General features: G+C 35.5%; 1 protein-coding gene across 1 annotated transcript in view; it reads left to right on the forward strand.

Annotated features, from left to right (window-relative positions):
* LOC132126573 (cyclin-dependent kinase 18-like) overlaps positions 1 to 26683 on the forward strand; it is an 82968-nt gene that overhangs the window by 44911 nt on the left and 11374 nt on the right. The window contains exons 3-6 of the mRNA XM_059537909.1: positions 17790 to 17917; positions 20865 to 20990; positions 23109 to 23165; positions 25848 to 25962. Coding sequence (XP_059393892.1) covers positions 17790 to 17917; positions 20865 to 20990; positions 23109 to 23165; positions 25848 to 25962 — 426 coding nt within the window. The remainder of the gene's footprint in view (positions 1 to 17789; positions 17918 to 20864; positions 20991 to 23108; positions 23166 to 25847; positions 25963 to 26683) is intronic.

Raw genomic sequence — 26683 nt, forward strand, 5'->3', positions numbered from 1 at the left:
TAAACTGATGAACTGCACACAATAAAAAAACAAGAAAGTAAATACTGTAGTGTAAATTTTGAAGCATCACTGAAAGTCAACTGAGGCTACCTTTCACAATTCGAAGCCTTCTGGATAGTTCTCAAATGGAATGATATCTCACCAAGAGGTCGGGAAAATGAGTGGCCCCCCCGAGTTGTTCCCGGGTCGCTAGATTTTGCACTTCCACACTACCAGTGATTACCCGGGATATGTGCGTGCTTTCACACACAACCTGTAAAGATCCCGTAACAACACGTGACATCAGGGCGTGATGTGTAATGTACGAGTCAAAAATGTTAGGCAAGTTATACTTTCACTGAAGCAAGCGAGCGATCTCAGCGTCAGTGCGGAAAGCGAGGAACTAACTGATCTCTGCTTCATTACAGTTTGCACATATTTTTTCGTCGCGAACGTTGATCTTCCTTCAAAACAGCCTTTAAAAGAGTTGCGCCTTCGACACGGCATTAGATCTGGCTTTTGTTCACACAGCGCTCGTCCCGGGTTGAACCCGGCAATGTTATTAGGTCCCCGACCCGGGTTCAATGCCGGAATCAATCCCAGGACGTGGTTGCTTTCACACAGAAGGTGACCCGGCAATGTTCCGGCAATATGCCGGGTCCGACATGCAGTGTGAAAGGGGCTCAAGAGATGGAAGAGAGATGCATCTAGTGGCCTGCGAGGACCTCAGGGGTCAGAGCCGCTCCAGAGAAGATGAGGAGGAAACGGGATTCTGACCCTCCAGCGTCTTCGCTCTTCGTTCACAGTGGTGCTTATCTAAAATGCCTTTTCTGTCAAAAGATGCATGGCAATATTGTTTTTCAAACGTAGCCCTGGTTCCTGCACAAACTGTAAATATAGAAATAATGGAATAATTGTACAGAAAGAAAGCCACAATTAATCCACAGAGATGTTCTCCAGCTATTTTTAAATTCAGAAAAGATCTTAGGCTACAAAATATACACTACCATTCAATATTTTAGAAATGAAGAAATTATTACTTTTACTCAGCAAGGATGCATCAGTCACAAATAAAAAACAAACCATGGTTTCAACACCTAAAACATTTTAGCAGCACAACATTGATAATAATAATACATTTTTCTACAACAGCAATTCAACACATACTGAAGGTGCTTCAAAAGGTTCTTCACCGCGATGCCATACAAGAAACCATTTTTGCTTCCACAAAGAACCATTCAGTCAAAGGTTCTTTAAAGAAATATCTCTTTCTTACCTTATTATAATATGAAGAACCTTCTTTCACCACAAAGAACCTTTTGTGAAACAAAGGTTCTTCAGATGTTAAAGGTTCTTTATGGAACCATTAAGACAAAAAAGGTTCTTCTATGGCATTGTGAAGCAACTTTTTATTTAAAGGAGTAGTTCACTTCCAGAACAAAAATGTACAGATAATGGAGTCACTCCCTTGTCATCCAAGAAGTTCATGTCTTTCTTTCTTCAGTCATTTATGTTTTCTGAGCAAAACGTTTCAGGATTTCTCTCCATATAATTGACTTATATGGTGCCCCTGAATTTAAATGTCCAAAATACAGTTTAAATGCAGCATCAAAGGGCTCTAATCAATCCCACCAGTGAAAGAAGGGTCTTGTCTAGCAAAAAGACTGGTTATATATAAAAAAAAAAATATATATATATATATATATATATTATATATGACAATTGCAATTTATATACTTTTATTTTAATTTTATTTTTTTTTACTTGTCTAGCTCTGCATGAACTATTCATTTTTTTTTTCTGGTTCATGACAGTTAGGGTTTGTCCAAAAAACTCCCATCTCATTTTCTCCTCCAACTACAAAATCATCCTACATCGCTGTTTTACCATTTTTTGCAAAGGCCGTTTGATCTTCTTTTCATGTTAACTTTGTAATCACTGGGTTGGTACTTCCGCAGCGATTTAGGATGATTTTGAAGTTGGAGGAGAAAATGAAATGGGAGTTTTTAGTGAAAGCATATATGACAGTTAGCAGAAGCTGGAGTATATTAAGTATATATATAAAGTTCGAAATATCTACATTTTGTTTTATTCCAGTGCATCAATTCATTTCAAGAGGCCTTTATTAACCCCACGAAGCCGTGTAGGGCACTTTTTATAAAGGATGAATGCCCTTTATTTTGCTTCAAAATCTTGAACAGTTCACCGCCATTATAAAGTCTGGAAGAGCCAGGACCTTTTTTAACATACTGCAGATTGAATTCATCTGAAAGAAGAAAGTCCTGTACACCTAGAATGGCTTGAGGGTGAGTAAATGTGCATAGGAAGGTGCATAGGACTTTGTTATAAGACAAAACTCTGGCTAAACAAGATTGAATAAACTCATACAAAGAAGCGAAACCATGGGATAAACCCTTGGTCCATTGCGGGATGGGGATTTGGACCTGGTTGCCTGCTGGGTACAAAACATTTGTTTGGGGAGCAATCAGGCACCTCAGCTGTCTGAGGCAGCTGTTTCCACAACGCCCAATTTTTCCCCCACCATGAACCAGATGCTCCCATTGGCTGATGGGATGGCATGCTGTTACTTCCTCCACCCCCGGGAGACACGGCAGCGATGGAGACAGCTGGAGTAGGATGGAGTTTGGAAGGAGGGAGCGGGGAGGAGACGCAAGAGCGCTTTTCTTCTATTTACCCCGTCCCCTTCCCTCCAGCTGCAAATGAGTGCCAAGCATGGCGGGAGAGCCGTCTACAGGTCGGGATGGAGAAAGTTTCTGAAATGACTTGAGAAATGGAAAGTTTAGTTCCAATTTACTCGCCCATATACCTAAGATTATAAGAACTCAATTACCGCAAGGTTAATGTGGAAGAAACCGATCCGAGTCACGTTAGGAAGTCAGACCTCATATTTCCTCCCTGCCAGCACGTCTACCTCATTATCTCATTACATTTGTGATGTATCGCTGATCGAGATGCTACCCAGTCATTCTCCATGGAGAGGCGCCCATGATGGAGCCATCATGCAAATGTTAGCGCAGTCTTTTTCTTAACAAGTGTTTCTTGATTACCACAAAGATGTGAGCTATATTTAATGATAATGCTTACAAAATGGCTTTTCAACAGCTTCCTTGGAGGGTTCGAACATAATTACACACCCAGTAACACTCATACACATACACACACACACACACACACACACACACTAAATCTCATTGAGTAATTTATACTGCAAAGGATGAATGTAATGTGTGTTGGGCAGAGCTGAAAGGAGAGGCATCTCATTTAGAGACAGCCATCAAAATAACCACCAGCTGTCTGTGTGGCCCTCTGGCTAGGCATGAATAAAGAGTGTGCTCATTTCCGATGAACAATGGCAAGGACTGCAATGTCTGGATGGTTTCGCTCAGAGATACGAATCAAAACAATCACATGAACACCACAACAAGGAACCAGGTGTTCAGGTGCACATCAAATAGCTTATATTCAAGCACACACGTCAGGAGAAAAATAACTAGACCAAAAAGGACTTTGAGGGCCTTTCACAAAACTCATGTTTCCTATGAATTCTGTAGAGCAAAAAAACTAAACGGATAAAAAAAAACAGAGCATTCTTGAGAGGTTTAATGGTGCACTGCAAAATTTTAAGTCAAATTTAACTCTGTATGTGCAACTCTACAGTTTACTCTCTGAACTGTTAAAAATCTCATTACACCACTTCACCACTTTTTATTATAAACAAACCCTATGACATTAAGTTAATAAAAAGCTAATCAATCAATCAATCATTAAAATTTGGTGTCAGAAAGATCTTTTTTTAAATAAATTAATTTTATTCAGTGACGATGCATCAAACTGATCAAATGACAGAAAGCCTTTGTAAAATTATAAATATCTTGTACATAAAAAAGCTGTTCCGTTTCTATTCATCAAATAATTATGAAAAAATAAATTCTACCACTGTTTCCACAAAAATAATTAGCAGCACAACTGTTTTTAACATTGACAATAATAATATTTCTTGAGCAGCAAATCAATCATTTCTGAAGGATCATGTGACACTGAAGACTGGCGTAATGTCTACTGCAAATTCAGCTTTGCATAACCGAAATAACTGATATCATTTTAAAAGATTATTAAAAGATTAAACTTTATTAAAATTTTAATAATATTTAACAATATTACTGTTTTTACTGATTTTTTTTTTATATAAAATAAATGCAACCTTAGCATAAAAGACTTCTCTGTATTAAAAAAAAGTCTATATTACTATTATATTACCCCAAACTTTTCAACAGTAAATATTTAATTACACCATTGACCATTTTATTTTTTATAATTATTGACAAACCTGTTGTCTCTTAACCCTAACACTGCAGGTGGGTTAACAAAAACATTTTTCAGAACAGTTTTTGTTAATAAAAAAAAAAATAAATAAAAATAATAAAAAAAACTTGGCTCAAATGCATGTTACCTCGTTCATTTGCTTTCACTAATCTCACAGTTTACTGAAAACACTTTCTTAATATCTTCCCGCTACCTTCCTAAACATAAACCCCTTCTTCCATGACTTTACATATGGTGGTGGCCAAAGCAGTGTACTATGATTGCTGAGATATGCACGGAAGCCCTGACAGCAGTCATATGAAAGTGTCTTTAGTCTAAATATTTAGACTGTATGTTTTTTTTTATTAATTTGTAAATGAGGAATGCTAATTATCTTCTACATAATCAATTATAGTCCATCTGGTCAAAGCCTTATGACACAAAATGTAAATAATATCTGATGACCTACTTTCAACTAGACTACAATCAATTCTGTATAATTTGCTGAATTTTTCACCCATGACCCCATAATGAAGTAAAATCTCACTGGCTATGTTAACAGTAACATTAGTTTTACAAGTGGTCTCTCGTGGTTCAAACCTACAAACTTTTCAGTTACTAGCCCAGATCTTTAATCATCACCCCAGAGAAAGGTTCAAGCCCACAAGGGCACAGCAACACGGCTTATCAGTGATTCACCTCAACCACTGAGCCACCTTTGTTTCAATGACAGTTCGATTTCTCTGCATTATTAATGTGTTGAGAGCTTTAGTCTCCGAACAGGGAATGTCTACTTGAAATAGGAAGTTAGGCCTGGAAAAAAAGCAAAGACAAATGTTTCGTTTCCTTTAATGGAAGGAATTCTAATTATATCATCTTTTACTCACCCTCATGTCATTGCAACACACATGACCTTGTTGCCAAGCCATGTTTGAACCAATCTGTAGTCTCCCAATATTGCACAACACCACAAAATTAGCACAATACAATGAAAAAAGCCGCAACACAACAAAATCAGCACAACACAATGAAAAGAAGCCAAAACACAATTAAATTAGCACAACACAACGTAAACAAGCCGCAACACAATGAAATCGGCACAACACAATGGAAAAAACAACGAAAACAAGTCGCACCAAAACAAAATTATCAAATCACAACGGAAACAAGTCACAACATTGCAAAATTAGTGCAATGCATTGAGTTGTGGCGATTTTGTTGTGTTGTGCACTACTAGGCCACTGTAAATCTGGCTTCCCAAAATAATCTTTTAAGTGAACAATTCTCAAAAGAACCATTTTTTTTTCTTAGTGTGAAGACCCTTACAGTATATAATAATGTAAAGAAACCTTTTCAGCTCAAAATAACCTCTATTGTCTCCATGGATGTTGGAGTTTCTTTAACGATTGATGCCAATAAAGAACATTTATGTTTAAAAGTGCACAAATTTGAAATGACATAAACAGGAATAAATGACGATGGATGTTTAGGATGTTTATGTTAGGTGAATTTTTTCTTTAATCATCTGGTTGCCTAGTCTTATCCCATCAATATTGGAATATCAAAAAAACAATTCATGTTCTCACAGCAGCTACTAGCCCACCAGCTGATTTTACGCCCCCATGGGACTTAACTTGAGATAGCTTTGATACAGATATAAACCTCCGACAATTTCTCAAGGGAGGTTTGAGCTCTTGGAAGTTTGCAGAGATGTAGGAAGGTTCTTAATAGACCTGATATGTATGTTTAGATGTGCAGACAGACTCTCCTAAAAGCGGTCTGGGTAGAGGGCTGTCTGAGCCCTAAGGCCTCTAAGTAATAGGATACACACATACTCCGACATCCAGGGTCGACAGCAGCCTATCGGCAGGGCAAGCATAGTTGCTTGTGCATCTCCCAGTGCACAGAAAGTCATTTCAGGCCAGAGCACTGGAAACTGATGGTTTCAAACGGTTAGCTGTATGAAGCTGTTGTCAGACATATCTATTATTCCTTTTGACCTCTTCACAGACTCTGAGGAGACACTACAAAGGGTCAAACTACAGGGCTTAGCTTCTATTTTCTACTTCAATATTTCATCCAACATTAGCCAGGTTTCCATCCATGCACATGCAGAATTATTCAGCAAATGCAATTCCCATCATTCGCATGAACCCTTTTTCAAAAACCACCTCAAGCAAGCATAAAAAAACATTTTTTTTGGAAATTAAGGGATTTTTTATCTGAAGATAGAAGGCATTTACATCACCCGTTTCTGATGCGATATTTTGAAATGCGCATAAAAACAGGGTGATGGAAACATACTTTAGCTAGTAACTCCCCTGCAAAACAACATATTTGTTTTTATACATATTTATTTATATTCAGGTTATATAAATATAATAACCTGAATATAAAAAAATTATGACAGCACAACCATTTCAAACACTGATAATAAATCAGCATATTAGAATGATTTCTGAGGTGTGACACTGAAGACAGGAGTAAACATTATAGAATTGGTGATTACCAAAATACCCAATATTAATAATAAATCAAAATAAATAATATTTATCAAAATAAATGTTCATGTTTCTACGGAAGTTCTAAGCGGGCATGCATTATAATTTTTTTCCTTCTTGTTTTCTCGTTATAACAACTTAATTTTCACGTTATCTCGACATAACAAGAGTCGTTTTCTCATTATAACGACTTAATTTTCTCGTTATCTCTACATAACGAGAGTCATTTTCTCATTATAACGACTTAATTTGCTCGTTATCTCGACATAACCAAAGTCGATTTCTCGATATAACAACTTAATTTTCTTGTTATCTCGACATAACGAAAGTCGTTTTCTCGTTATAACGACTTAATTTTCTCTAAGAAGTTACAAAACTGCGCCAGCAGGTGGCACTATAGACCTGAATATAACTGATGGGGTGTTGTACACTGTCCACTTTACTGTACGCTGACCTTCCTCGTGATCGCTATAATTTGTGCAGTCTTGTTTATTACTGACATTTAATTAATTCATAAATGTTAAATGCTTGAATCAATATTATTATTTTGTATATTAAGTTCTTGCTAGATGCATGAGTCTCACCAACGCGTTCTGTGTCATAAAACAACTGCTTATCAAAACCAAAGTTGATGTCACTGTATTCTGTTTGCACCTATATCTTTAATTGTGCTTCGTTTAGGCACATGATTAGGTAGTTAATAAGCGGAAATGTTCTGTTTATCTACAGTAGGACGGGTTTTAACGATGTAGGCTATTTGTCATGTGCTTCTTTTCCTTATTATTAATCTTTATTGTTAACCATATTGATGAGAAATGTGATGTATATGTAAAGTGCATAGGCTAATTTAATTCAGTTTTGTTCTATAATGTTGCAATCTGCACACACACATACACTGCACATGAACGCTCTTTTCAAACAGAAGCTTGTAACGCACATGATATATCTGTCACAGCATATAATGACTACTAAAAAATACAAATTATATATAATTTTATTTCAAGTAAAGGGGAAATTAAAAGTGAGTTTAATCCAAGCAGCTCTAAAATATCTTAGAATGGTTCTGCATCCTTCTGAAGTGTTCAAGGTGTTGCCATTTAAACATGTTAATTACAAAAACAAAACGTTTGGTGTACTATCTCTGGAAAAATCAACAGTGATTGATCAGCCTTTATTTATGTACAGTATTGTAGACGTTATTACCTAGGCGAAGCAAAATTTGCTGAAATATAGGCTACAGTAAGAGCGCCTGCATGGTTGTCCATCAGATGCCTGTCAAAGTTGAGTTCGTTACTTTACAACAGTAAAACTGTCATGTCGTTATAACGAGAAAACAAACTTTCGTTATGTCAAGATAACGAAAAAATTAAGTCGTTATAACGAGAAAACGACTTTCGTTATGTCGAGATAACGAGAAAATTAAGTCATTATAACGAAAAAAAAACTACTTTCGTTATGTTGAAATAGAGAGAAAATTAAGTCGTTATAACGAGAAAACGACTTTCGTTATGTCAAGATAACGAGAAAATTAAGTCGTTATAATGAGAAAACAAGAAGGGGAAAAAATTATAATGCATGGCCGCTTAGAACTTCCGTATGTTTCTGTAATGGTTAATCCACACCAGTATGTGTAATCCTCTTTTGTCACATTAGTGTTTCTAATACAAAATAGAATTATTGTTGGGATTTAATGGATTCAAAGATAGATAAAACTAAAGTTTACTCAAAAGCAAGTATTAGGGAACAACTAGAAATTATCTGGACGGCAATAACAACAGAGACTATGGAAAAGTACACAAAAACAATGCCATCAAAAAATGCAAGCTGCTGTCAAGGCCAAGTTTTTTCGTTGTTGTTGTTATGTATGAAAAAAAGACTATATAGTTAAATGATGATAAATTGTTTGTTTTAAACACGTTTTTGGCAGATTCCTAAAATATGTATTTTCTCTCTTTCTCTCTTCATTATGACAGCACTGTATAAATAAATATTTAGTATATAAATTACAGATTAGTATTAAATATAATACGTAGTATTTCTAAATAGCCTATTTAAATATTTTAGATATTACATTTTTATATTTAGTATTTTTATTAGAGATAAATATAAATTACAATATCAGTATGTATTAATGTACATGCAAACACGTTTACATTTATATATATATATTTGTTTTCTAATGCAGTGAAGAAACCATCAGAATGATTCATATACTGTACATTAAAATATCAATCTTGAAATAAGGAAAATCTAAATCATTCAAATCAAAACAGTTTGATGGAACAAAACAGAAAAAAAAAACAGTTTTGACGTGTTTTGTCAATGTCATTCATTCATAAGTAGCACCAACCAAATGCAAAAAGGAGTAAGTGACAGACTTTCAACAAATATATGGCTTTAAAGAACTTAAAGCCATAATCTTTATTGTACGAAACTACACAAAACACAGTATAATGTCTTTAAATATATTGATGAAGACAGTGGATTAGTTACAAAAGCAGTAACAGAGGTGCTTTAGAATGGATGAATTTAGAGATTTTCAGAGCAACTTTATGGAGAGCATTTACCATACTGACAGCATAACAACATGGTGTCTGCATGCGAAAACCCTCTCCGCATTTATTAATACATCCCTTTAAAGCAGCACAGCTAAAAATATTAAATCTATTATTGAAAATTAGAAGGAAAAATTAAACTGTTCAACCCTTTTCCGCTTTCATCTCAAAGATTCACAGCCTACGCAATCTCTCCTGAAGACTGGACACCTAAGAAAAGAAGGAAAGACAAATCTCCTGAGCACATCCCCTTGTATTTGCTCGCCCTGCTTGAACCTTCATTGGTGCATCTGGATTTTGTCACTAGAGAAGGCCAGGATGTGATTTGACACGTACAGTAGGTAGATGAAGAATATGAAGGATTGGTGGGGAGTCCAGAATGCAGCTGGATTTCCTGGAGAGGAAAATCTCTCAGATAGAGCACGAGAGGACCAGAAAGAGAAAGAGCAGAAAATGACTCGCCTGCTACGACCCCAATTACCACCGAGGAGATCAAAGGGCTCGCTGCCACTGTGATATTTAAATGATGAGCCTGGATAGGGCCTCGCTTTTCATATCTGCCCACCACAGCCGCCCTCTCACTCTCTCGCTCATTCGGGGTTTGAAAGCGGTATATAACAGTTTCTTTCGCCTACTGCTGAATTATAATGAAACCGAAAGCCAACTGTAGGAGCCTGTTTAATAAATTCATATATGTTTATAGTGCCATAATATATAATGTATAATGGTCATTTAGATCTTACATTATATTGTTTACATTCATCATTTGCAGTATTTGCATTGAAATTACATTGATTTGCATGAAAAGTGGTACTGTCTCTTTAAGACTATCAGCCTGAATAAGTGAAAGCAGCAAGAACATGGCACAGAAGGTACAGACATTTACCGCATAAATAATAAAATATACTGGCTTCTAAAATATTTTTTTTTTGTAATGTCCATTCAATGATTTACTTATTTGATGTAGTCATTTTTTTTTTTTTACGTAACTCTTTGGGGGAAAACATTTATGTATGTGATTAACTGCGAATTGAATCAATTGCTCTAGTTTGAATCAAGAACACAGAGTCAAGACAAGACTAACTAATATTTTAATAGAATCATTATTCAATACAAATGTGTGGACGGATGCATGAAAAACATATATGTATATATGGACACAATCAGTGAAAATGAATAAACCATGAAAGGACACAAAACACCATAAAGCATCAAGAAGGTAGGCCATATGACTCTAAACTTCACATCTTCTGAAGCTGTGTGATAGCTTTAAGTAAGAAACGCCAATATTTCAATAAATATTCAAGTTGAACTTTAGAACCAAATCACCACTGATTTCTTCAATGATTTGATTAGGTTTTATTAATTTATGTAATATTAACAGAAGTAATATTAATAATAATATTTAATAATTATATTTAATTATAATATATTGTAATATAATACATAGTAACATATAATATATTATACAATATAAAATATATATTTAATATGTTATAGTATAGATAATAGTGATATTAATTACATATTATACATTACAATTACTATTAATAAATACTTTAAAGCTCAATAGTATTATAGTGATTTATGTTTTATAGATTAATTTAGCAGTAGTAGTAGTAGCCATAATAATGATAATAGCAGCAAGTAGATGTCTTTCCCTGATATATTCTGCCCTTTTTTAATGGAATAATACACATACAGTTTCATGGTCTGTAAAAATTCTATTTATTGTCTGTATATTTTCTCAAGTCACCGCAAAATGTTAATTTTAGGCCCTGCTTGTCATATAGTGCAAGAGTCTACTTCAATGATACCTGCTTTTTTTGGAGTTTAACATCCTCAGTCCTTATTCTCCTAATTACCCGTAAGTCAACAGGAAGTTTTGTTCTTGCTTTTACTGAAGAAAGTCAGTCCTACAGGTGTGGAATGACATGAGTAAATGAGGAAAGGATTTTGATTGGCACTGTTCTTTTTTTTGTTTTTGTTTTTTGTTTTGTTTTTTGGCTGAGCTACTCCTTTAGCCTTCATTCTCTTGATGTTTACTGAAATGCAACACCAACCAGCCCTCCGACGCTCCTCTTACCAGTCATTCTCTCAGTTTTCCACTCTTTGTCTGTTTTTTAAATGAGCATACAGGTATGTGGGCTAGGGGACATTTACCTCTCTCTTAACAAATCAAGGATAGCGAAACATTTACCCTTCTGTTTGGGCAAAACCATCCCCCCGCTGCATTCCAAGGCCAGGTGTGAACATAAAATGCAATTAAATCAATATGAGAACAATAGAGAAAGAGCGAGCGAACGAGAGAGAGAGAGAGAGAGAGAGAGAGAGAGAGAGAACAAACATCTAAGGCTGTGTGGGGGACCTGGTATTAAATTTCAGATCTGCTGAAAAGCAGGATGTGATATAAATATTGATGAATCAGATGGCTACCTGAGAGACAGAATAGCTATCTCTTGTTAACCGGATCCCTACATTGCCTTTGTTAACAGTCTGTGTTGTCATGGCAACAAGCAATTAAATGGCAGCATGCATTTAAACATTAGAGACAAGTTGAGATCCATGCTGCCGAACAATAGAGAGAAAAAAAACGCAGACTGTGTGTGATTGCTAGGGGAATTGAAAAACGTTTCAAGAGTGAGAGAGAAAAGTTGTGAGGTACCGCTAAATTGATGGTATACAAAGGCCTTGTAAATGCTGAAGTACACTCTATATCTTACAATACATGAGCTTGAAGCCTAGTGTACTAACAGACACGGATTCGGACATGCCCTGAGTGCACCTGCGCCGTGCAATTTAGACCATGTGCTTAGATTGTTAAAATAGGGCCCCAAGAGTTTTTTGTTATTTTAAGTAATGTTTAGTAGTTTTAGTTAAAGATAATAGTCCTGTACTTTGACTATAACTAATGAAACTGAATCAGATGTATACAAAAAAGCCAGAGACTTACGGATACATAAATATAGATTTTAACAGTGATTATATATATTTTCTGTGCATTATCACTATGTTTAAGGTAATCACTGCTCATGTCTTTGTTTCCATGCTAACAGCTTCTTTTCTAAATGGTCGATTTCAGATTAGTATTATAGATTGTTTAGTACTTCAAAGTGAATTAGGTTTCGTAAACATGCTTTATAAAGTTGAAATCACTACAGGAGAATCAATCATCACGTAACACCAACAGATCTTATGGGAGGTCTATCCTTATCACTAAAAATCTGTTTCTGGATGAAGAAAACGAATTAGACTTTTACTTTGAGATATCTACTGTGCTCAGAATCCAAAAATGTAAAGTGGACATATGATTGGTTGAGATCTTTGGTATCCTCCAATCAAATCACATTACTGATTGAACATTAGGAAACATCATAAATGCATAAATGCATTGATACGACGAGTTGAATGATGCTACTGCTGAGATAGTGAAGAGCCTTCAGGGTGCACTTTGCAGTTATAATCCTATTACTAATGATCTTCCATTGAAAAAACAAATTATCCGAGTATGACAGCCTTTGAATATGCAAGTGCTAAGCCACCCTTATTACCTGAAACATCAAATATCACTGAACAGAATCTGTGATTCATCCTTGCAATTTGCCATGTTAATGGGGATACTCAGGTTTGCCAAATAAAGAAGGGAACAGGCTGAAGCCTTAGTCTGAACATGTACAGAGAAGGAGGGAGCAAGACGGGCTTTTGATCGCCCAGCAAGGCCTACTCTTGCTTTCAAGGCTGTCATTGGCATAAAGGAGAATTAGAGATTTTTTGTGAACCTAAAAAGGGTTTTAAAAAGAAAATGAGAGGTGGCATGAAAGACTACAACAAATGAAACTGTGAGTAAAAAAGGAGAATAGGGTGATCTGTTTAGCTGTTTTGTGACCCGACATCTTATCCCTGATTATTATTAGTTATGCCATGGCTTTTCCTGAACCAGTGACACGGTCAGATACCAAAATATGATCTCCTTCCTACCTGTAAGTAGCTACATGTTTTCTAAACTGAATTGACTATGGGCTAGTTCACCCAAAAACTGACAATTCTGTCATCATTTACATCCCCTTGTAAGAAATCTGTATGAGTTTGTTTCTTCTGTTGAGCACAAAAGAAGATATTTGGAAGAATGTTGAAAACCAAACAGTTGCTGGTAGTCACTGGCTTCCATACCACTTTCCCCCCTTCTATAGAAGCCAATGGCTACCTGTTATGCTTTACTGGTATTTAATTATTCATTTATTTAACAACTGAATTGTTACAAACCCTTAAAATTGTACTAATAGAATATATTGTATATTGACTACACATTCCATGAGGATTTTTTGTTTGCATTTTCGGTAAACACCTCCCTCCCCCTCCCCAAACCTAAAGCTGGCGGTGAGTTTGGTGGGGGGTAATTGAGAATGAATGGGGGAAAGTCATGTGAGAAGAGGCAATGCACCCATAGCAGTATGACTGGATATTACTGGCTATGTTTGGCTGTGATTGGTTCATGCAATGAATCCTGCTTTTGTGTTCGGGCATGTTCGTGAATCAGTCTGAATGAACAATATAAAGGGAAGACTTCTACACTTGGCATAATATAGAATACACCATATTTTGACATCAATATTTTAGTAATACTTTATCTGAAAACAATGCAGTGGATATTCCTCTTCTCACAAGGTACCTAAATTAATAACGAAACGAGAGCATCTGTCCCAGCCTTTGTCATTTCCCATCTATGACCTGATAGTCATGTCTTTCCCTCTGTCTGCACAGTTGGATCTTTCACACCCTCGTGCAGCTTTGATGATTCTCAAAGCTTCACATCACTCCTCCTTGTTTGACAGTACAGAAACCAGTGACTGTGCGTTGTGACAGTCTGGGCAAGCGAGTCGATGCAGGTGGTCATCCTTGCATTCCATCACGTCGCTGTTAGCCCAGGTGGAGAGGTACAGTAAGAGCGTGATGTTGGAGGTCAGTTTGTGTGCCTGCCCAGATCAGATGAAATGGGCTTTGATGTTTGGTGGTGGCCCGAGTCGCTTAAGCAGTTCAGATCCAATTTCTGACCCTGTCAAGAGACACACACTCTGGGTTCAGGACTCTAATACCCCTCTGGCCTGTCGACAGGGAAGAATTCTGATCCCTGCACAAACTCAGGACAACAGCAAATGCCAAGTGTGCACCACAAGGAATTCAAATGCAGTATTAGCTGGGAGACTGCAGGGTCTGACTCCAAATCACTTGTAGATTTAGTAGGGTTGGGTATTGACACAGATTTCACAATTTGATTCCAAATCACAAGCTCTTGATTCGATATCAATTAATGTGGATATAGCTCAGGTACAGTACTTGTTATTCAGACAGATTTTTTCAAAAATAAAATAAAAAATAAATAACAGGCTAAGTAAAAAATGGTAACAGTTCAGTTAGTTCCTATTATTTATTATCTTTGGTTAATGCATTACCATTGCCTTCCGATGAGATACCTTCTGATCTTCATTTATGTTTATTTCATGCTATAGTAATAAATAGGAAGAGAAAATTGTTCACGTGTTATCTGTAATGGCACGTTAAATAGTGACAAAATGTCATTAATGGTTTTAATTTAGTGATAAAACTGACAGAATTTGAAAGCTAAAACATTGTTTCTCACCATAAACTGCACTATTGGTTGGCAGGCATGCTACAAAAAGTATTTAGTCAAGTTTTGTTCATGCATCAACAGAAAATACTTAAAAGACTGTTCACACCAGTGATGATAACTGTAGCAATAAAAAAGTTTACAACAAACTAAAATATGTAATAATCATTCTAATTTAATGAGAACAGGGAACTCTAATGGCACAAAGAAACCAAATCATTAGAATCATTCTCTGAACTATTTGTTCCAGCTGATGCTCAACAAAAAATTGGGAATTAGAATGAAATCATTTAAAGGAGCTGTATGCACTAAAGCATACAATGTTTGCAGATATTTAGGAAACATGCTAAGAACACATATTTGTTTCTCAAAAAAAAGAAAGCTACATTTATCTGCTTTGAAATGTGCGTTCAGTGTCGAAGTGTCTTTTTTTGTTTTGGCCTGTGTGATTCCGCCCACTGCCAATTTACCCAATAGTATTGCTACACCGTGGGTTGCCAGTAGGTGGAATACACAGCGTATTGCAGCCATGGAAGCCTGCAAATGAATTTCATCAGTAATCGCAGATTCTACCCAACCTAAAAAGCCTTGGCATGCATCTAAACACCTCTATGACCAGAGGTATATTAAAAAGTGGAAATCAACTCATCAACTTACATTGTAATGTTCGTCCCCTTCCATCGTGAATTGCGCTCGTTCCTGTTGCATGACCTCAATCTGCCAACCCATATGAGTGCCGAGTCTAAGAAGGAGTAGGGGGGGAGAATCAATATTTTGAATTTGGACTGCAGTACCCATTACAACCACTAACTGGCAACATAACATACAGCACATTTAAAGCAACAGCTGACATAAATGTATTAATAAACAGAACATTACAGTACTATGGTGTGGATGCTAATATAGTTCTCTTAATGGTTACTGTTTTAAGCGTTAATGGGCCTAAAGAGATTGACCTTGTTATTTAAGAATGGATATCGAGATTAAATGAGGACTGTTAAAAAAAAGATTGATTAATACTGGCAACTAAGCCCTAATATTCAGTCATAACAGGAACACGCAAAACAGCTGTCGTGATCATCTCGGATAAAATAAAGACAGCCGTGGGTAATGCGACCGCGTCGACCGGCCGTCTCTGCCAGATGTGACATTTCATGGCGTTCCCATCTAAATGGCTCCGATAAGTTCACTTGTGCGGTCCGAAGAGGATGAGACTGGCATAAATGAGAATGGATGAGCCTGGCAGGCAATTCTTATTCAGCACCGAGCTCGGCCCAATAATTAGGTGGATCTCAATTATGCCGCCACGGTGCTGTGAAATGAACCAGGGGCTCCCACCCTGATACCTCCGGAGGCCTTTCAAACCCCCTCGTCTAAATTGAACTGATGGAGCAGAAAAGCCATTTTGATTTTCGTTCTCACCTCCGAAAACACGGTTTGGCAGTGATAATGCCAGGCTGCAGTGGGCACCTGCCATGTGCTTGTGAAGGGGGTCAGCCGTGGTGTCTGTGGGTCCCTATCGGACGTGCCGTATAGGGGCGTAATTGGATTTGTGCTGACAGTCTGTTGACACAGACATTATTAATTGGGGTGGCTGGATTGACATGCACTTAGACAGCCACCTCATAAATGCATGAAACTTGGCACGATAATTGCTATCGCTCTGATAACTGCGGTGGGCTTGATTAATGATGCCGTCATCAGCATATGCCAAAGCTGACCTCACGGTTATTGAGTTAGCAGGCTAATCAGAGAAGAGGTGGGGCGACTACGGCTCAAGAGAGGCACAAGAGATTGTTGAGGCTCTTCAAACGACTCTTATGACCTAATGAATGCTACAGTTGCCATTTAGGTTTCCGGAGTAATAGAAGCAACAACCAAATAAAGCACAACGGGATCACTAAAACATGGCCTATAGACTATGAGTGTGGGTACAGAACTGAACAAAATATTAAGGTTACTGTATATATCAAGCAATTGTTTTTTCTTTTATGGTGCAGCATGCTCGGAAGTGTTTGCTTTTTCTCTCCTGCTTCTTCCATACACTCACAAAATGTGCTTTTCCTTGCCTATCACTCAATAACCTTAGATACAAGAATACTGTTAAATATTTATTATAAATATTAAATGAGTTGAGGCTACAGGAGTGTTTCTGACTATCGGCTCCATCTACTGAACCACAGTCAGACAGAAAATCCTTACAGTGTTGACAAAATAATCATATTCTGCACATCACATCTATAAAACGCTGCAGACAATACGTTTTTATTGCAATGCTAACTATTAATATGGCCAAATTAAAATAAGGGAAATTATATTCACATCCCAAACACTTTTACAAGACAATACTAGGACAATTACTTAATTTAATAAAGATCATTTTATTACTATTATTATTATTTAGTATTATTATAATTATTATGTTAACACGTTTGTTTTCAGAAACATTCATTATATTTCAATATTTTAGATTCATTGTCGTTATTAGGCAGAAAATACTAGCACAATAATTAAAAATAATAAATATTATTATTTACATTGTTACTACTACAAAATATGTATGCACAATTAATTATAATAATATAGTTTGCGTGGAATTGTTAATATATATATATTTTTAAATATCTATAGCTATTAAATTAATTGCCATTTGTGTTAAGCACATTTTTTAGCGATCCTCCCTTCTTACTATTTTCAGATAAAGTAAAAAAAAAGAAAAAAAAAGATATGTAGTGAGAACTTTGTGTACCTGAATCATTTATATATCTCTAAAGTAACTGTTAGACATGTGTTTGTCTTTTACAGGTGTGGTGCCCAATAGTCTGGGTTTACACAGCCTGCAGCCCAGTCCAGTGGCTCCAGACAGCCAGGCTCAATCTCCCACCCAACTGCTGTACCGCAACAAAGTCCAGCACCGCCGATTCTCCATGGAGGTGAGTCTTGTTTAATCATCTCATCCTTCTCCATGCTAAAGCCCAGCCAAGTGCTCTTTCCAGAGGCTTTGATGGAGCTCTGCTTGTAATCTTGTCTGAGTACTTAATAAAGTACTTGCCAGAGGCACCAAAGCCTCGTTATCAAATGCTTTGTTTGACTTTAAGGTGAGACTAGGAGACTAGTCACATAATAGTACTAAAGCAATGACAAGTGTTTGTCATTAAACTAGGGATATAAAAATTCACTCAACTCACGATGCAATACGATTCACTATACTTAATGCACAATATGATTTTCTCATGATTTAAAAAAAAAATGATTTAAGACAAATTAGAAATAAAAAGGTATCCTTTTATTATTTCTAAGACAAAACTGCTAAATATTTCTTTGGGAAACTGAAATATAACAAAACAAGATTGTAGTTTTTAAACAAACTCCAGATCAAATGAATAACACAAATGAAAGAAATCTCTTAATATATAGACAAACAAAGCTTTGACTGTGCTCTTTTTATTTAAGATTAGAGGCAACCTCTGTAAGCCTATTTTAATTATGATCCAGACAAAGATGGTGCATACATGCAGCATGAGCAGATTTGAATCTAAATTGGATTGTATCATTTCGAAATTTGAAGCTAAAAACAGAATGGTCTGAATTTAGTTCTGTGAAACTATACTACATAAAACTTATCTGATTGAAACAAATCCAGCAGACGGCCTGAATAAGACGTGAATACACTCAGTAGGTGGTAATTATGGAACAGCAGTGATACAGTGTTTACTTGGCTGCCACTGTAAACAAAGCAGTGCTGCGGTTATGAACACTAATTTAATATGTATTATACAGAGGCAAGATGAAGAGAAAATACCATGTAAACTTTTCTAAAGATAGACTGTTCCCCTCAAAAGATACATTAATATTAACACACTCTCCTACCCTCAATTTTATCGCGATTTATTTAACAACATCTCAAACATTTTTAATCGTTATATATTTGTATTGATTTTCAATCGGCTCAGAGTGAATCATTACATCCCTACTATAAACTGCTTTATAATGTAAATCAGTTTTACGGAAGCCCTAAAGGGACACAGTAATGAAATATAAGATTGGAGGAAGAATTATATTTTAATTAATTTGCAATCTCCGGTACTTTTGTGTTTCTCTTTCGTTCGTTTCTTGAGTGCAAAATTTTTCCAGGGGAATGCAATAGTTCAAAGGTTAGGCTTGCTCTTTGATTATTTCGGCTGATGAGCGCGTTTTCAGTCAGACTTGAGACAGTCTTGTGCTGAGACAGATCCTTACCCTGTTCAGCACTGAACTGGCGAGCAATTCCAGCTGCAGTGCTGAACCGATTCGCCATTGAGAGTCTCTGCATGATTCTGTCTTCTCATGAATTTATGTGGACTTTGGACCAGTCTTTTGGAGGAACTCAAATGAATTAGTGTCATTGTAAAGCTGCAATATTTGAGAAATCACAGATTTGGAATGACTAACTTCAATTGCAATGGCTGAAAGGGCCATCCTTGTGGCTTTCCTCTGGACAGCCTCCTGTTGCAGCCCACAATCTTACAATCTCAAAAGGCATGCTGCCAATTAAACAGGGTTTGCCTCATAATTAAGAAAAATAGCACGTGGCACCAGATTAACATCAATAACTTGTAGGTGTATGTAAGTGTTCTCTAATTTTGATCAGAGATCATTTTTAAATATCAAATGATAATTTACACATTTTCAAATCAAGTTTTTTCATACAGTGCTTCAGAATACAATTAATTTATGAAATATGCTTAAAAATATCTGCCTTTCAACTCCTGTAAGGATAACTTCAAATGCAACTAAGCAGTGACCTTGAAATTTATGAAATTGTAGCTTGTTCTCTAATTTTGATCTGTAATTTGGTGTGTTTGTGCGTGTGTGTATTATAAATATTTACGCGCCTTTTATAGATTTTGGGAAATGGTCTAATTTTCTCAAAATGTATTGGGATTTTAGCAGAAATTGTGGTGTGTACATATATGGTGCCATAAATAAGCACGTTCAAAATACACCATGCCAAACGGATTGCTGAAGGACAACAGACTAATCAGAAGCCTGCCTTAAACAACTTCCCAGTTTTTCTCCTCTCTTCCACTATATTCATCCAAGCAATTCAGTATCTGTATGAAAGGAAAGAGAAAGATGGAGTCCATCATTAAATGGAGTGGAAGTATTTCCTGTAAGTAAGTCCGGCACCACAAAAGACAGACTCCACATTTGGTGTGTTCTTTGCCTCGGCTGTCAGCTTTCTTATTCAGTGCTCATGAATCTAGAGAGGGAAATTGGAATCAATGCCCTCTCCCATTTTCAAATCCGATGACTTCTTTCTGCTCTCGCAACTCTTTTATCTGCACCATGCACCCTTATTTCATTCCCACAGGCATGACGGGAGTGCACTGAGGAAAAAGGAGGACATTTTATTCCCTGGTTTTATTGAGAATCGCTGGCTAGTTTTATTGCACGACCGTACAAACTCAGCCACAGGGAATACTCTCATTTTTCAGAGTACATAAGATTCCCCCTCATTGCCGTGCTATTTTTGGGCCTCTCCTAACCATGGCGATGAATCGAGTTACGAACTCAAACTCCATCAGAGCTTCTTAAATGCAAGAAGATTGTTGGTTATACTTCAGTTTGTCGTAAGATACAATATTTTGTCCTTCCCTGCCTTGACGTGTTAAGATTATGCCAGAATCCTTCCCTGAGTGAGAGTCTTCATGCTGGAGAAAAGTGACAGGTTTTCTCATTGTCATGCTGAGTTCATCATGGTAAGAATAGTCAGCTCTGCCTATAGGCGTAGAGTTGTGTTGTGCGGTGAAGAAAGCTGTCACATTCACCTTGACATGCTGTGTTTTCATGTGTGCTAGCTGAACGCTAATAGCTGACAGCTCTTTGATGTGTGTGCAGGATGTAACTAAGAGGATGTCTCTGCCCATGGATATTCGTCTCCCGCCGGAGTTTCTGAAGAAGTTACAGATGGAAAGCCCTCCACCGTGCAAACCGCTCAGCCGCATGTCCAGAAGAGCCTCACTGGTTAGTAACCAAACTAAACTCACTTAGACAGTTAGTTAGCAATCAAAATGAGGACATTACATAGTCTAAATTCACACTTATAACTACAAACGAACCAAAACTCTAACCCCCATAAACTTTTTGCATTTAAAATTGAATAGCTATAATAAAAAAAAGAAAAAAGACCATTTATAAAGATGTACTGTAGTTAAAATATTTCAAAAAAAGTGCTAGAAAAAACAAACTTGTCTGCATACATACAAACTCTGTTCTAAAAACACAAGAGCTTCCTACCCAGTAAACATTTTTAGGCATTTAATTTATTTTCTTTTTTTAATCTTAAACCCTGAATAAAAGAGGTAATTTTGAATTTGTCTCTTGCAATTCAGACTTTTTTTCTCAGAATTGTGTGATACAAACTCACACTTGCAAGTTATATAGTACTGCATGAAATAATATCGCAATTGCGAAAAAAACAACAACAATTTAGAATTACGAGATATAAACTCAGAATTATGACTTTTTTTCTAGGGATGGGCAATATATCACATGCGATTGTCACGCGCATTTTGTCAGTAAAGCCAGTTCCCTGATTAGCGGTAAATCGCCATCACCTGCTTTTAAATGGAGAGGCATTTAATAGACAGAACTGTAGATTACTGACAAGTGACGCAATATCACGTTCATTATCGAAGGCGATCCATCTGCAATAATGAACGTGATATTGCGTCACTTGTCAGTGAACTACGGTTCTGCATATTAAATGGCACTCCATTTGAAAGCAGGTGATGCCGATTTAGCGGTAATCATGGAACCGGCATTACTGACGAAATGCGCGTGACAATTGTATGCGATATATCGCCCATCCCTACTTTTTTCTTAGAACGGCTAGTTTTTATCTAGAAATTCAGATTTTTTTTTTTGGCAAAAAATAAATAAATATTTTAGCAAGTTTATATCTTACACTTATGAGATAAAATTCTAAATTGTCAGTTTGTATTATGCAATTCTGAAAATAATAATAATAAGAAGAATAAAAAACGGCTTCCATATTAAACAACAAATTAGTTTTTGCAGATAATGATTTCCCAGAATGCACTGCAACAAGCTTGTTCAGTGGCGTGGGTCCTGGAAGTATTTTTGCGTTCATTTTTCCCACAGGGATTTAAAAAAAAAGGCTTTGTTTAGTGTTATAAGGCATGAAACAAAGCAACTAGTTACAAGGAGAATCACAACAATTTGAAGCAAAAAAGTATTTGAAAACCTGCTTAAAGTCTTTACTAAGTAAAATAATTACAATCACATGAAGCATAATGAAAACTCTGGAAAAATCAAAGTATTGATTTAAAGTTTTGAATTAAAGAAATTTAAATGTATTGCAAAAATGCATATTATGCATACAAATAATAGTAGTTTTAGAGTATAAGAAAACTGACACTACTGTACATCATTCACATTTCTTAGATTGGTGGAGATTTCTCTCCACACTATAGCGCCCATCAAGTTCAACTACTGTCAAACTATAGGCCTACTACTGCTTTCAAAATGTATATTGTGAAATGTGAATAGTGCTATACACAACAGGTTTGCACACTTAATGCATTGGTTTAGAATTTGTTTCTGCATTTGTACAAAAACAGCCTCAGCCCTGAAAAATATTGATAAAATACTTACACATCATAAATAACACAACACAAGGCTTATTCACCATTACTACAAGAACTGCTTTAAAAAAATGTCTTCTGCAGACATTTTTCTCTTTATGGTCAATTTCTATAAAATAATTATACTGCTGCCACACAAATAAAACTTGATGTACAACAGGTTTACAAGCTTTCAAGGCATTGGTTACATTCACAGAATATGTTTTCTCTATTGTCTAAGATCATGTCCTTCTGCTACACAGAAAAACCTCAGTGGTTCCTACACAATGCTCTTCACTCGCTCTACTTCACGTTAAATAAAATTAGCAACCCTAAAAGCAACATCGCCTAAATATCTAGCTCTTCAATGTGCTTATTACATATGTTGATATCCATGCACTGTTTACAACTTCTAAAACTATTCATAAATGTTGTCAACAAACTATTTCAACAAACTGAAGAAATGTTGATCACACTGTATTTCATTCTTTTCCAGTCGGACATTGGCTTTGGGAAACTGGAGACCTATGTGAAGTTGGGCAAACTAGGAGAGGTAAGATGTTTTCCTTGACCAAAAAACAAAAACAAAGATGCTATAGGCGAAAATTAAAAACATAAAACAGCAGCCATCGAAATGAAGAATCAAATGTGTTCATTACAAGATTCCCCGTAGGCGATTACAGTGAATATGAGTCGTGTTGAATGTGGATTCTGATTTAATTGGCTTTTTTTCTGGCATGAAGAGACATCAGTCTTTATATGCTCAAAGCTGTAATGCGACTAGCCCGTCAATTTTCCATTAAGTGCAACAAAGCATGCACATTGCAAATTGTGAGAAATAATGTACTACATACAGTACAACCCTGAGGAATACCGTATCTAATGACTGCGTGAGAAAAAACTGAAGTATTGGAAAAAATACTGGACTCGGGCTGCAGTGAATTTACTTCAATAAAGAAACAAATCGCGGTAAGGCAGGTTTTCATATATTTGTATTAGCTGTTAGAAATGTTTTCATTAATGTTTAAAGGTGCTTTTAGCTCTGCCTGGAAAAGTCAGAGAAATTAATACAATTTTATAAAGTGTGATATGGTTTTATTCTAGTAAAGCTCAGCTCTAAAATATTATTACATCAGCTAGAAGTTGCTCTTTTGTGAATAAAATATCAGTAATATCACATTTAAAAACCTTAATAGGCATGTCATTTAGTAGACACTTTTATTAAATTAATTTATAAGGATTATCAATTTACAAGGAGAATCGCCTTTGAGCAATCTTAGGTCTTTCTAAGTACCTAGTAAGGCCTTAAACCAAATTGAACCCACTAAAGATTTATATATATATATACAGTACAGACAAAAAGTTTGGAAACATTACTATTTTTAATGTTTTTGAAAGAAGTTTCTTCTGCTCATCAAGCCTGCATTTATTTGATCAAAAATACAGAAAAAATTTAATATTGTGATATATTGATATATTAATTTATTATATTTTAAATTATCATTTATTTCTGTGACGCAAAGCTGAATTTTTAGGATCATTATCACATGATCCTTTAGAAATCATTCTAATATGATGATTCATTATCAAAGTTGGAAACAGTTCTGCTGCTTAATATTTTTTCATCATGTGATACTTTTTTAGGATACTTTGATGAATAAAAAGTATTAAAAAAAATTTTTTTAAAAAGAAGCTATGTTTCAAAAATATAAATATTTTGTAATAACAATATACACTACTGGTCAGTAATTTGGGGTCAGTAATTTTTCTTTCTTTTTTTTTTTAAAATAAAATCAATACTTTTATTCAGCAAGGATGTGTTAAATTGATAAAAAGTGATGGTAAAGAAAATATATTTTAGAATATATATTATTATAATTTTTTTTTTTAATAAATGCAGTTCTTTTTAACCTTTTATTCATCAAATATATTAGACAGCAGAACTGTTTCCAACACTCATAATAAATCAGAATATTAGAATGATTTCTAAATGATCATGTGATAGACTGGATGTTACATGTGACTCTGAAGGCTGGAGTAATGATGCTGAAAATTCAGCTTTGCATCACAGGAATAATATATTTTTTTAAAGTATATTCAAATAGAAAACTATTATTTTAAGTTGTAATAATATTTCACAATATTACTGTTTTTTCTGTATTTTTGATCAAATAAATGCAGGCTTGATGAGCAGAAGAAACTTCTTTCAAAAACATTAAAAATAGTAATGTTTCCAAACTTTTGGTCTGTACTATATATATATATATATATATATTCAGCAAGGACACAATAAATTGATCAAAAGTGACAGTAAAAACATTCATAAAATTTTCAAATAAAGGCTGCTCTTTAAAACCTTCTATCACCATTTCAACAGAAATATTAAATGATTATTAGAAATGTTTATTGGAAAATCAGCATGAATTTAGTAATGATGTAATGATGCTGAAAATGTAGCTTTGCATCACAGAAATCAATTACATTTGACAATATCATCAAAAAGAAAACACTTCAATTATACAAATATTTCAATGTATAAATTTTTTTTAATGTATTTCTTTCAAATAAATGCATTATACACCTAAAATAAAGTATACCAAAAAGTGCCATAAAACATAAAAAGCTTAATTTTTTTCTAGCTATAATCATCTCTAGCCAACAAACGGTGAAATACGGTCAGTCTGAAATTACTTTCAGAGACAACAGATCACTGGTTTTAAGGAGCAGTTTGGATTTTCGAGACATTGTGGTAGACAAAGATCTCTAACCAAACTAGAAACTAGATTAACCCTCCCACAGATCTGTCTGAAGACTGTGTGAAGTTTCATACTGGTCAGTGGTTCTCATCTAGTAAATTGTAAAAAACAAAGTGGTTACATTAATGACCACAAGTCAACCTCTATAATATTTTTGCACAAATAAATCTGTCTCTTGGTAGAAGCTTATGAAGTCAGACAGACGCAGACGGGTTGCGTGACATGCCGTCAAACCAACTATTGTCCATCCAAATTCAAGATACATCTGAGAACCAAACACACTTTTAATTAATTTGTCATATCGTTGCGATTCCGCAAGAAGACAATTCTGTTTGCTTTTGTGCAATACATAATTTTGGGCTACCAAAGTGAAATCTGGGTCCTCAAGCAAGACCCAAGTAGAAAACCACTGATCTATTCAGCACCACTTCTCTTCCCCGGAAGATTGACATATTTTTGTCTTCCTGTCTGCCAAACAGGGCACATACGCAACGGTATTCAAAGGCCGCAGCAAACTCACAGAAAACCTGGTGGCCCTGAAAGAGATTCGTCTGGAGCATGAAGAGGGCGCCCCATGCACGGCCATACGGGAAGGTAACGTCCTCCTCCCTCAAAGACACTAGTATGATTTCAAGCTCAAAACCCACAATGTCACGAAGAGTATACATTCTAAACTGGCAAGCCACAGGCATCTTCTTCACCCAGTCTGAATCACTCCATCTAAATGAGATGGAGTACGTGAGCGGGGTTGCTAATGGAAAACACCGATGTGAAGCAAGGCTGACACCCAGTGGCTGCTGAGCTCTCGCTAAAGAGAACACATCGTGATGGAATGCATCACAAAACATGTCTGGAGAGGTCAGGGTTAGGCAAAATTGAGCTCTTTTACAGCTCTGAGACTTCATTTAAGTATCAACTTGTTTCAGATTTATCCCTTTCTCTAAAGAAAAGGTTGAGACACAGAAGACCTCAGCAAAACTGTGCATTCATTCTCCCTTTAATATTTAATTCTTTCCTATTGCATAAAAAAAGACTTAAAATGAGAGATATATATTAGAGCATTCTTATGAATCCATATTAGTAATTATTAAAATGACAAATAAATCATAAAGTTATTAAAGATATAATTATAAAAATATTTAAAAAATTATGAAAAAAATAAATAAATAAATAAATTATAATTATATAAAAAATATATAAAATATTTTTAGTAATCCAGCAAGGATACAATAAATTAATAATAAATGACAATCAAGACAATTATAATGTTACTAAATATTTTTTTTATTGTGTTTTTGAAAGTTTCTATTCATGA

This window comes from Carassius carassius, chromosome 44 (genome assembly GCF_963082965.1).
Source record: "Carassius carassius chromosome 44, fCarCar2.1, whole genome shotgun sequence".
Lineage (NCBI taxonomy): Eukaryota > Metazoa > Chordata > Actinopteri > Cypriniformes > Cyprinidae > Carassius > Carassius carassius.